Below are 13229 nucleotides of genomic sequence, written 5' to 3' on the forward strand. Positions count from 1 at the left end.
AGAAATCGATTTTCTCACATGGTATTTATCCATGAATTTTCCACTTAAGAAGATAGGATACCTTAAAAATCATTCAGTAAGCCTCAGCGTCGGCTGACCGTCTCAAAGACAAAGGATCCATTAGCAAATTATCTCATGGGATTAGCTATCACAGGAAACTATTGAGAATTTGTGGCTTGACTTTGAATTTTGATTAAAAATACATTGAAACTGTGTCGGCGTGAATTTCAGTCAAAGTGGGACAGCACCACAAGGAACTCCCAAAGCTGCGAAATTGACAAAAAGACATTTCTTTTGAGCTGATTGTTGGCATTTCCTAGAATTATGCTAAAAAATTTTCAGGGAATGTCCTTTCCTGGGCTTTAAAAAGACAATTTTACTCCATGGAGAAAACTAAATTCATACTTTCAAACGATATAGGTCTTATCAAAAATGAATCTCTAGCACAAAACGCGAGATGCTGAATATTTTTTCTAAGATTTCTCGGAAAGCAGACGTCGGCTTTTAGTTTCCGTCGTTTTTTCACATATCTTATCCAAACACTACAAATTATGGCAGGACTACCCAATCAATTCTAACTTGTTTTGCCACACTATATGGCCACTTTTGTTTGGCCAGTTTTGCCACTAAAACATTCATAATGGAAGAGGTAGGGTGATCCTTTAATGTATCGAATTCCCTTAAATTGAACCAATTTGAGTTTGACAAACAAAGGCTTCAATTGTGGATCATTTTAATAAACAATTTTCATCAATAAAACCTATGTTAGTCGTTAGAACACGATTACTGTCAACAATGTCCCGCCAAAACAGATTGTTGATCGACAATGTCAATCTAAAACGTTGTGAGACAAGACTTAATGATTGGGATATGTTTGAATTTAATTTTAAGAAGATAGATGAAAGAAATTGGGATAGTGATATTTTAAGAATAAGGTGACATCTGTGATGTCACCTTATTCCTAAAATATCATGGCAAGTTTAGGGATTCCAAAAAAGAGGTGAACTAGAAAAGGTAAAGCCAGGATATACAAGGTTAATCAAAGACTGTTAGCAACAGAGGGAAGTTCCCTGTGATGTTACCCGCTTTTAACGAAAAAATACTTGTTCCACCTACATTTTCTTTCATTGACGCCCCAGGGTTTCATATGACTCGATTCTGTTCTTTCCTATGCCTAAAGATTTCGAACGTGGTATTGATCTAGTTTTGCAAATGATAGCATTGCAAATTACCGAAAATTATTTTATGTCGGAAAAGACAAACTATGTGCCAAAGCCTCCTAACGACAAAAAATAGAGTATTGAATCTTGATAACATCCTCCCTAGTTATTACCAGGTCAAATCTCTCCCTAGCGGTGAATTAAACCTACTGCTGGCAGTGAGTGCCCTCTAGCGACATCACAAACTAAATGGCGCGGAGAGATTTCTTCGTCTTATCCTAACTACACACTTCAACATAGTGCTTTCCTAACATGGTGTTTGTTTGACATAACATACCATAACTTACACAAAAACGTTTTTGATGAGAATAGCTTTCCATGGTGTTTGGTTAACATATCATAATTTACACAAAAACCTCTTTAATGATACTAGCTTTCCATGGTGTTCGGTATAACATGGTGTTTGTTTAACATAACATATGATAACTTACACAAAAACGTCTTTAATAAAATAGCTTTCCACGGTGTTTGGTGTAACATGGTGTTTGTTTAACACAATGTACCATAACTTACACAAAAACGTCTTTAATGAGAATAGCTTTCCATGGTGTTTTGTGTAACATAGTGTTTGTTTAACATAACATATAATAACTTGCACAAAAACTTCTTTAATGAGAACAGCTTTCCATGGTGTTTGGTGTAACATGGTGTTTGTTCAACATAACATACCATAACTTACACAAAAACGTCTTCAATGAGAATAGCTTTCCAGAATGTACTTGTCAGACACAAAGTGAGGTATTTAGAATCTTTCGAAGTAAGGCCATTTTATTAGGAGAATCATTTAAGGCGATAGTCCAGGCGATACTCTTATATCTTGGGTTTAGCTTTCGCATGGTTTTACCTTCCTTCATTTCTCTTCCAACAGATCTATGGAAGAATGAAATATCTTTATGAAGGACGAGGGAAAAAAGGAAGCTGACTTACCCTTGAAGTGTCGGTCATGGGAGAAATTGGAGTCAAACGCTTTCTCAGGGTTGGTGTCATTGATATAGAAGACCCAATTGACAATGAGGGAGAGGGACTGCGCATGTACGGATATGAAGATTCCCTTGAAGATTCTAAACTGCAATATTAAGCAAATAATTAATTAGTTAACTAATTAAAATTAATCAATTAATAAATTCATGTAGTGTTAATCAATTGAAACTAAACAAAATAACTTTTTATTAATTTATAAACGAACGCAATTAATTGATAATAAACATTAATTATTAATAAACAAATTAATATACATTTAATTAATTATTCTTTAACAAATCCAACTGAAAGGAAAAAATAAAGAATAAACTTCATTAGACAAAAATTAAGAATAAACTTAATTAGGAATAAAACTAAGAATAAACTTTATTAGGAAAAATTAATTAATTAAAAGTAAATATACGAAACAATTTCAATCCATTAATTTTTTCGTCATTATTAGAGGAATATCGTTTCAAATGGTTCTGTAACATATTATGATACCGAGTCTATATTATATTACGTGTCTATGTTCCTTTACGTTATGTGTTCTTAATATCATAATATCAGAATTTTGAAATTAAATAAGGATAAAGATTCTCCATAGCCATTGCTGGCGCATAGAGTGTCAAATTAACGCTTTCAGTTGCTGGACCATTTTACAAGGACAAGTAGCAAGCTTGACCTGACCTTGCAGTAGCGGGTATCAAACCCTGGCCCAGAATTGCCAAACGGGGCATCAATCCACTCTGCTGTCACAGAGTGGAAAAATCATTTGAAATGTTTTCTTGAAGGAGGGTCTAAACTTGCTTAAAAATTCGAAAAATTATCATTTTTTCAACGACTGCCAACCGATTTTGGACGTGTTCTTACTTTTATTAAAGATTAAAAATTTGGGAATATCAAATAAGCCCAACCCCCACCCCTACTGAAAAAAAACGTACGAATGATTTTTTATTACAAAACTTAAGGGACCTGACCCCTGCCTTCACTGCGTGGCCCAACTCCCCCTCCCAAAAAACTTGTTAATGATATTTTAATCCAAAAATTATGACAACTCACCCCTGGCACTCCATGGCCTGCCCACCCCAAAAAAAACTGATTAACAGTATTTTATTCAAAAACTTACGGGAGCTGCCCCTGGTCCTCCATGGCCCGATACCCCTCATTCCCCAAGCCCCCCCCCCCAAAAAAAAAGAAAGTTAATTGCGCCCGGTATTGCCAAAAAGAGCATCAATCCATTCTGGTGTCACAGAGTGGAAAAATGATTTGAAATGTTTTCTTGAAGGAGGATCTAAACTCGCTTAAAAAATCGAAAAACTATCTTTTTTCAACGACTGCCAACCGATTTTGACGTGTTTTTAATCACACAGACTTGGCATGAATAATGTACAGCCGATCGCTGTTTCAAGCATTTTTTTGATATAGACCAACTTATTGCAGTAAATCGTGTTAAAATTGTTTAAATTTAAATTTAAAAGTTGATTAGATACATTATCTAGCTGACCGGCCAGGGAAATCAGTGTTACTACTTTTCGAGAGGCTTTGGCCTCTTCAAACAGATGTAAATCTAATTCAATCTAATCAGATCAAATTACTCTTTAAGTTAAATTAATCAAATTAAAGTAAAAAAATTAAATCTATTAATTTTTTGTTACGACTACTCCATTACATGTCCAAGGGATAAAACGGCAAAATAAACCAGCCAATTGAAAACAGATTTCCTGTGCTGTAATGAAAAAACCGTTTTTGCACTGCCATTGGTTGATTAAATTTTCGTTATGCAAAATAGAATCACGGCACCAGGCTGCATTATTTACCTACAGATAATATGAATAGCAGGATTAAAGATAAAAATCTCTAAAGAAATTAATCTTTGATGAATAATCCCAATTAAAGTATCACTCTCATCAATATTTCTGATTTCACCTTAATGACATCTTTCCCCTCTGGTTCCTCGTAATAGTATTTTTTTTTCAAAATGCTTTTTTTTCAAAATTTTTTCTTCAAATTTTTTTTCAAAAGTTTAACAAAACTTCTTCTTGATTTTTAAGTCCTTACTAGTGCATGTTAGGTCCTAAAGTAGAAATACGCATTTGAAATCAGCCTACAGACGGGCGAGAAATTATTAAAGATTTAAATCGTAAGGCTTCACAGAAATCATTCCATATGTTAGGGGGGTCGCTCCTTTATGAGCCCCCTACTTTGTACACTATAGCTTGACTTGTTGTCTCATTACTTTAAGAACTACTGCTCAAACACAAGAGCCACTGCCATGAATTAAAAGGTTTTTTTTAACACTATAAAACTTTTCGTAGTTTCGCAGCTACCCCCTCCTGCACTCCCTGCTCTTTATGCTCAAGTTTAATATTGTTTTACAGTGCAAGGTTGTGTTTGAGCAGCCGTTCGTAAAGAAATGAGACAAAAAATCAAACTTTGAAAACATTTACATCGTTATGCAACTCGACATCCACAGAAATCGGGAAGAAATGAACTAGCACTAAATTAATATAGCACTTAAGCCGTCCCTTATCCATGTCAAGGACACAATGGAGTTAGCTCGAGATTGTGCTATGCAGGAATATTTCCAGAGTCCAAGGTCTGAATTCTTTCGTTAACCGAAGCTACCGTCACAGAGGAAGACATAAAAGTATACTTCCTGCTGCCTCTTGCCGCCATAGGAGGGTCCCCGTCACAGAGGAAAACATAAAAAGAACGCTTCCTGCTGCCATAAAAAGGTCCCCATCACAGAGGAAGACATAAAAGAACGCTTCCTGCTGCCTATTGCTGCAATAAAAAGGTCCCCATCACAGAGGAAGACATAAAAGAACGCTTCCTGCTGCCTCTTGCTGCCATAAAAAGGTCCCCATCACAGAGGAAGACATAAAAGAATGCTTCCTGCTGCCTCTTGCTGCCATAAAAAGGTCCCCGTCACAGAGGAAGACATAAAAGAACGCTTCCTGCTGCCTCTTGCTGCCATAAAAAGGTCCCCGTCACAGAGGAAGACAAAAAGAGAACGTTTCCTGCTGCCTCTTGCTGCCATAAAAAGACCTTCGTCACAGAGGAAGACATAAAAGAACGCTTCTTGCTGCCTCTTGCTGTCATAAAAAGGTCCCCGTCACAGAGGAAGACATAAAAGAACGCTTCCTGCTGCCTATTGCTGCCGTAAAAAGGTCCCCATCATAGACGAAGACATAAAGAACGCTTCCTGCTGCCTCCTGCTGCCATAAAAAGGTCCCCATCACAGAGGAAGACATAAAAGAACGCTTCCTGCTGCCTCTTGCTGTCATAAAAAGGTCCCCGTCACAGCAGAAGACATAAAAATACGCTCAATGCTACCTTTTGCTGCCATAGAAAGGTCTCCGTCACAGATAGAGACATAAAAGTACGCTTCCTGCTGCCATAGAAATGTCCCCGTCACAGAAGAAGACATAAAAGTACACTTCCTGCTGTCTCTCACTGCCAGAGAAATGTCGCCGCCACAGAGGAAGACATAAAAATACACTTGCTGCTGCCTCAAGCGGCGATAGAAAGATCTCCGTGAAGAGTGCTGTCATAGCAATGTCTCCGTCACAGACGAAAACATAACAGTGTACTTCCTTCTGCCTCTTGCTTCCATAGAAAAGTCCTCACCACAGAGGAAGATATAAAAGTGCACTTCCTGCTGTCTTTCGCTGCCACGGGAAGGCCGTCGTCACAGAGAAAGAGTTAAAAGTACACTTTCTGCTGCCTCTTGCTGCAACAGAAAGGTCTAAGATGCAATCAGGGCCAAATTATAAATTTTCAACAGGCTAAAAGAAAGTTAGAAGACCCGTGTACTTTCTATCTCCGGCTTAAGCTTCATATGCTTAGTAGTAGCGTTCTGCCCGTCCAACTCTATGTATTAGAAACATGGCATCTCAGCCAACAACAAGAAGTGGCAGCGCAGTCTTTTGAAAACATTTGCATCCGTTGGCAACTATACGTCCACCAAAATTGGAAAGTAACAAACTATCACTAAAGGAATATAAAACGAAGATAATTTCGCAGACCAAATTCGCCCGCCATAGCAAAAAATAAATTAAAGTAATTAAGATCTAAAATGAGGCTTTTAAAGGTAGCTTAGATAGCTATTTAAGTTCACTTATTCACTGTTTGAAAGAATCTTCAAAAATTCAGTCAATTATCTAATATTAAGTGAGAATATTTATTTTTTATTGTAGATATTGGTGGCTCGCTTCTAAATCAGGTTCTTTGACTTTCAAAAGTTTTCAATTCTGTTAATTCTGATTTTTTCAGTTGTTGGTTTTCTGCATTGATTGCTTATTTATGTTTTTTAATTATTCCAATTTTGGTGATTATTCTTTTTTTTTCTGATTGTTGTCTGCATCATTAGTTTTTATTTGCTTTATTGTTTCCTTGTTACTTTCTCTTATAGCGCTGAAGAAGGGAAGCCGTTGTCCTCCCGAAATATCGTTTTCTTTTGTCCAGTATCTTCGTTGTCTTTAAAAAACCCATTCTCAATCATACTTTTGATTTAATTCTTTGTAAAAGAATATAACTGGTCAGCCGTCCCGCCTCCATGTAGAGGCGACAATGGAGTTACTGGTATATGTGCCAGATTCTTAAGTCCGAATTCGTTTGATAACTCTAAGGGAGCCACTACAGAAGAAGACGTAATGTATTTCCTCCTTCCACTTGCTGACACATATAAGTCTAAGGTATGTTTACCCAAAGCAAGCCGCCATAGAAGAAGACATAATGTACTTCCTCCACCCACTTGCTGACACAGATAAGTTTAAGGTTAGGGACAAAATATAAATGTTTAATAGCGCTAACATTAAAAAAGCAACTAAACTTCACTCACATCACTTCACTCAGTCTGTGTTTTAGAGATTTTAGTTTTAGTCTTGTGATTTCGGTCGATTGGCTTATTTTAGGTTCACACACAAAAAGTTGCCGCGATAAGACAATTTTCGTCAATCACGGCAATTGGCAATTTTCGTTGCCTTGTCGTTCACAAAGGATTTTCGCATCGGTCAATTTTTATCCGCAAAAAATATGAAATTAAAACACATGAGAATTTTATTTATTCTTTACCTGATAATCTTGACGCCCTGGGCACCTGCTCCCATGCTTTTAGCAGAAGCACTGAGTTTTTGTGACCTTTTGCTTTCTTTTCATATATTGTAGAATTAAACTGAACAGCCATTATCAGCTTCTCAATAATATTATCAGTATCTTCCATTATGTTGCTGTTGCACGAAGAAAATTGCCATAAAAATTGCTTCGTCGTCCGATTAAAGTTGAAATTTTTCAACTCTGCGAAGTTGCTCAACGGAGCAAATAAAATTGCTCAAACTGGCAATTAAACTGCGATGGATGATTTTTGCTCCTGTGTGAACATTTGTGTGAACCCAGAGCTAGTGCTAGCTTTTTTCTCAGACGATTGGCAACCCTTGTCCCTCATTTAGCTTTGATTTGTAGACTTGACAAAAACATAATGTACTTCCTCCACCCACTTGCTGACACAGATAAGTTTAAGGTTAGGGACAAAATGTATATGTTTAATAGCGCTAACATTAAAAAAGCAAATGAACACATGGCTTCACTCAGTCTGTGTTTTAAAGATTTTGTTTTAGTCTAGTGATTTTGGCCCATTGGCTTAGTGCTAGCTTTTAACTCAGAAGAGTGCCAACCCTTGTCCCTCATTTCCCTTAGATTTGTAGACTTTCCAATCCCAAAGTTTCCTTCAAGAAAAATTATCGAAATGAAAAAAAGCATCAAAATGGCAAACAGCTACAGTTACAATTAGTACCTTTACAGTACAGTTACCGTTAGCTTAACCACCGTTAAACAAATAATTCTCGAGCATTTGTTATTTTAGGTAGAACCAAATGAATGCTTATTTGAGGAGTCCGAACATCTTATTTTTTCTACTCTTACTCACACACATGTTTACACAGGAGCAAAAATCGTCCATCCCCGCAATTTAGTTGCCAGTTTGAACAATTTTACGTGCTCCGTTGAGCAACTTCGCAGAGTTGAAAAAATTCAACTTTGATCGGGCGAAGAAGAAATTTTAATAGCAATTGTCTGCACGCAACAGCAACATAATGGAAGATACTGATAATATTATTGAGAAGCTGATAATGGCTATTCAGTTTAATTCTACCTGACTAGGAAAGCTGCCCGAATTCCTCTTTCTCTTTCTCCTCTTTGCAACAAGAAATAGAAGCAGAACATCATCTTGATTCATTCTTCTCACGTACTTTAATTTCAAATTTTTTGCGGATAAAAACAGACCGATGCGAAAATCCTGTGTGAACAACAAGGCAACGAAAATTGCCAACGCCGCGATTGACGAAAATTGCCTATCGCTGCAACTTTTTGTGTGTGAACCTAACCTTAGATGAATCTTGCATTTTTACAAGAGAATATACCTTTTTCTTGGAAGTGGAACTGGTGATTTCCTTACACTAATTACATCTTCGGCGAATGGATTTGTGTCATCAAAGTCTTCATCTTCTTCTTCAAAGGGATTGAGGGTCAAGGATCCTTTCTCTTGGTTAGTCCCTTCAGCCTTATCTACAAAGTAATAGAACTCTCAAGCTGGATACAAAGCCGAGCAAATTCTTACTTATAGGAGAAATCCACATAATTTTGGTATTAATCTTTGGTTTAATATAGGGCTTCAAATCACCTGGGTTTTCTTTGTACAAATCCCCCCCTCCCTCCCGAGCCGTTAGAAATTACATACAAAAAACTTATCGTTTATTTAATAAACAATTTAAGTTGCGGTAACTGGGAATATAGGCGTTTTTCAAACGAAACAATATATTTCAATTCTATCTTTGAGGAGTAAGCCATCCTTTTTCTTTTCTTTCTTTTTGGAGGAATATATATATATATATATATATATATATATATATATATATATATATATATATATATATATATATATATATATATATATATATATATATATATATATATATATATATATATATATATTGACCTCTTCTGAAATGGTTTGACAGTCCATCCCAAACCAATGGGTCCAAGGTTGCGCAACAATGGCAAAAATGTCAGATACAATGGCTTAAAAATCCAAGATCTAAAATAATTATTGGATCTAATTTCTAAGACTATTAAACGACTGTAAGTTAAGCTAAATTTGATACATCTGACAAAGTTCCAGCAAAAGGTGTGAACAGCAGCTTAAAGAAAATCAAATTGATTTGGTGTTCTGTTGCTATGGAAGCAAATATCCTTGTGTGACTTGCCCAAGTCTTTCACCTAATGACTAAGTCAATGACTATACCTCGATCTTTCGCCCTTAAAAGTATACGTTGTGTCGGCCCACTTAGCCGTATTGGAAAAACCATTGTGTCAGTTAAAAATTAATTAATGCATCCTGAGAAAGTGTAAGCGAGATCATAAATAAAATATATGTTTAATACTGTATTTTAGCAAAACCCATTGACTTTTTTTTATCATCAACTAAGTTAGACTAAAAAAACTTTTTGTCCGGTATAAAAAAAAAAAAAAAAAAAAAAAAAAAAAAAAAAAAAAACAAACCAAACTTAATAAAAACAAAGACTTTTTGATGGAAGTAAAGTGCAAAAATAAACTTGAAAACAACCACTGCTGGTCAAATAATTACTTTTATCATTACTGCTAGTAGTGGGGTCGATTAGAGGGGAGATGTGCCCCATGTGAATTTTTCCTCATTATATTTTGAATAATACCTTTTTCTGGGGTATTTGCGTTGAAAAATGCCTTCTTTTTTATTTTAAAACAATTGAAAACGACAAGTTTGTACACCCCCCCCCCAGATTTTGGAAAATTTATTCCCCCCCTCCCTCTTAATTTTCGTGAAATAAAGCCACTGATTGCTGGTCAGCTTGTTTATGCAGAAAAAAAATAGCTCAGGATATTTACCTGTATTTGCAGAATTATGCGAAACTAGCCTCTTAATGGACACCCAAAACCAACGGAAAAAAAGAACAGAATTTTGTTTTAGGAGCATATTAGTTTTCAAGCAACCTATATAAAAAATTTATAAGATGAAAAATGATTTAGAATGAATAATTAATTTAATAGGTTTAAAAGAAAAATTAAATAATACTTTAATTAAATAATTAAAAATTATTTAAAATAATGTCCAGAAATGATAGTGGTGATTTCGATTCATGTTAAAGGTAAAAGTTTATTATGAAAACAAACTTATTGAAATTTTGAAAAACTGCACAATTGGAATCGTCATTGTCAGAAACCTCATGCAGGGAAGTTACAGCTCCCCACCTCAACCAACGAGGAAAATCACTTTTCTATAGTAGCACTTACAGTGTTTTAATAGCTTCTATAGTGGCACTCTATACATAAATTAAAAAGTCGGTGAGTATAGGAAAACGAGTTAAAAATATCAACTTGTGTGAGACCCCGGTTTTCATTTAGTTTCATAGATTCTCACAAAGATGTTACTTTCTACTTTTTCGTCTGTTTTGGAAATAAGTTTTTCTTAACTTTATAATAATGTTTTTGGCTTTTTAGTCTTCTCTAAGACTAAGAAGCTTAGACTTTTGTAAGAAAAAATTTCTTTTCCGAGGTTCAGACATAAGTTACCACGACCACACACACATGTTCTTACCGCTGCACTATCAAGACTTTTAGAAGAGTGTTTATTTTATACTTTTTTCTGTGCCCAATGACCCATTTATATTTTTTATTTATACAAGATAAGTATTGATGCTGTATTATTGCACTGTTGTCGCAGTACATACAGGGGCGCCATTTGGGGGGGGGGGGGGGGGCAGGGGTGGGCAAATGCCCACCCCAGATTTTCCAGGGGGCCCAGGCTTCCACAAAAAGAGTCCTTTGCCGTCCATAATAATAACACTATTTGCTATTAACCATTGTAAACTTTGAAAGCAGGTTAGATACATAATCTAATTCTCAAGTTCTGTCAAATTCCCGTTTCCTAGATGATTATATTAATATTATAAATTCTGAATATTTGCAGTAATTCCTCTAAATTGATAGACTAAAATAGGTCAGTTCCTGGCCTATCATTTCTTGATGGAATCGTTCCTTGTTATCTTCCAATTGCACTACATAGAAGCAATTACGCGAGCGACGAAATCGCTGTCTCAGCAACTCCATGCCGTCGCCGTCGACTTGGTTATTTCTCGATCGCGCACCCTGATTCAGGCCACAAGAAGCAAACTCACCGACCTGCGTTCAGATGCTTCATTTGTATCAATTTTCAAGAAAGCTAAAGAGTTTGCAACAGAACTCGAAATTGAAGTGCCTGCTGTGAATGGACCCACGACTAGACCCTCCTCTGTTGGTCAGAAAGGACGACCTTTAAGAATTCAAAAGATCACCAAGCATCGGAAACAATTTGTGACAACTTTGACGCTAGGAAAGAATTTCATCGAATCTGGAAATTGGACTACTACTTTGGCGGATGAAATGAAGCAAGAATACTTCAAAACTTTTGACCGTCTACTAGCCGAATTTGACAGAAGGTTCACAGATAACTTGCCAGTGCTGAGTACGCTCGAAGCATTGGATCCAAGCTCAACCAAGTTTATGGACAGAGCTGCTCAAGCTTTTCTCTTCTCTTTACGGCGAGCTGGATACCGACAGCATTCTCCTCGAATCTTAAGCTGGTATTGCCAAGCGTTTCTTGCTCAATGAGGAGAAAAAGCCGGAAAAGTTCCTAGACATTGTCGACCATCTTCAGGGATTACCAGTGGCTTACTCAGAAGTAAATAAAAACTTGGTATTGCTGCCACACTTCCTGAGACAACAGCGAGCAATGAGCGTTTGTTTTCTAGCCTAGAAATGGTGAAAAACTACCTGCGGTCTACAAGAGGAGATGATCGTCTCAGTCACCTCCTTTTGATATTTGCAGAGAAGGATTTAGTAAAAAATTTGGACTACAACCAGCTTGTTGACGATTTTGCAAAGATGAAAGCTCGGCGGTTCCCCTTGTTACCTTGAATGTTGTTATATATATTGTTTTCTTGTTATGTTTTCCTTTTTGTAAATATATTTGATCTGGAAGATTTCTGCTGAAGGGACACTGAGATTTTGGTTACAACCCTCAGCATAACAATGAAGGTCACTTTCACCGACGCATTGTTTACTTAAATAAGAAAGTTTCTCGCTGAGGAATGCCAGCCTGTAGTCTGGTTGAATTTTCCACTTTCAGTTTAATCACTTAACCTCTTTGATTGTATTCTTTGTTGTTATAATTAATCTTAGAGGTCAGTGTGGCTGAGTTCCACATTTGGTTACAGTACATTTCCAAGCAATACACGGGTGCGGAAAATGCATTTTTACTTAGAATATTCGATCAATGTGCTGCCAAAAGCCGGATTTTTCTTCCGCTACACAAAGTGAATCGGCGGGGGGGTGGGGGGTGGGGAGATGCAGTTCATGCCCACCCCAAGATTTGGCCCAAATGGCGCCTCTGAGTACATTTACAGTTAAATTTGGAAGCAATTGAACGTTCGGAATTGGTCGAAATATGGCTCACAAATTTATGCGATATACAAACAAAAAAAGCGACAAAAAAGCTGATGAACTAAGAGAAACTCGTTAAAGTACACACAATCTTCAAAATTTAAAGATTCATGCTGTCTTTTATTGCCAACGAACGTACCATCTAACTTCATGTGTTGATCTTCTGATTCAAGGCCGTCATCAAACGGATTTAAACTTTCCGGATATTCAGCCAGTTTCGTCTTACTCTTTCCTCGCTTGCGGGGACTTGCAACTGGCAACACAGCAACGACTTCACTCTCATCTGAATTCTCTAATAAAAAAGAAGAGAAAATATTAAACATCGCAAAAATGTCTATAATATCTGAACTTTGACAGATGTATGGAATTGGTTTTTAGGCAAAATTTTAAGATAAAGCAAAGTACCCTAGCAGTAGGTATTTTTTTTTTCAATTAGGTTCCAATGGTTTATGAATCAAGTTCTACAAGTTAATAGTCTTTCGACACCATTTGCTGCCATCTTTATACCAGCTACGGTATAAACACCAGCTACTG

General features: G+C 36.4%; 1 protein-coding gene across 4 annotated transcripts in view; it reads right to left on the minus strand.

Moving 5' to 3' along the window:
- Positions 1 to 2096: 2096 nt before the first annotated feature.
- The window catches only part of LOC136025915 (F-actin-monooxygenase MICAL3-like), a 109409-nt gene continuing 98276 nt past the window's right edge, over positions 2097 to 13229 (minus strand). For all 4 annotated transcript variants that reach the window (XM_065701981.1, XM_065701983.1, XM_065701979.1 and 1 more), the window contains 3 exons: positions 12835 to 12987; positions 8603 to 8747; positions 2097 to 2286 (listed from right to left, as the gene is read on the minus strand). In XM_065701981.1, the coding sequence (XP_065558053.1) occupies positions 2112 to 2286; positions 8603 to 8747; positions 12835 to 12987 (473 nt within the window). In that variant the 3' untranslated portion in view covers positions 2097 to 2111. The remainder of the gene's footprint in view (positions 2287 to 8602; positions 8748 to 12834; positions 12988 to 13229) is intronic.

Source organism: Artemia franciscana, chromosome 4 (genome assembly GCF_032884065.1).
Source record: "Artemia franciscana chromosome 4, ASM3288406v1, whole genome shotgun sequence".
Taxonomy (NCBI): Eukaryota; Metazoa; Arthropoda; class Branchiopoda; order Anostraca; family Artemiidae; genus Artemia; species Artemia franciscana.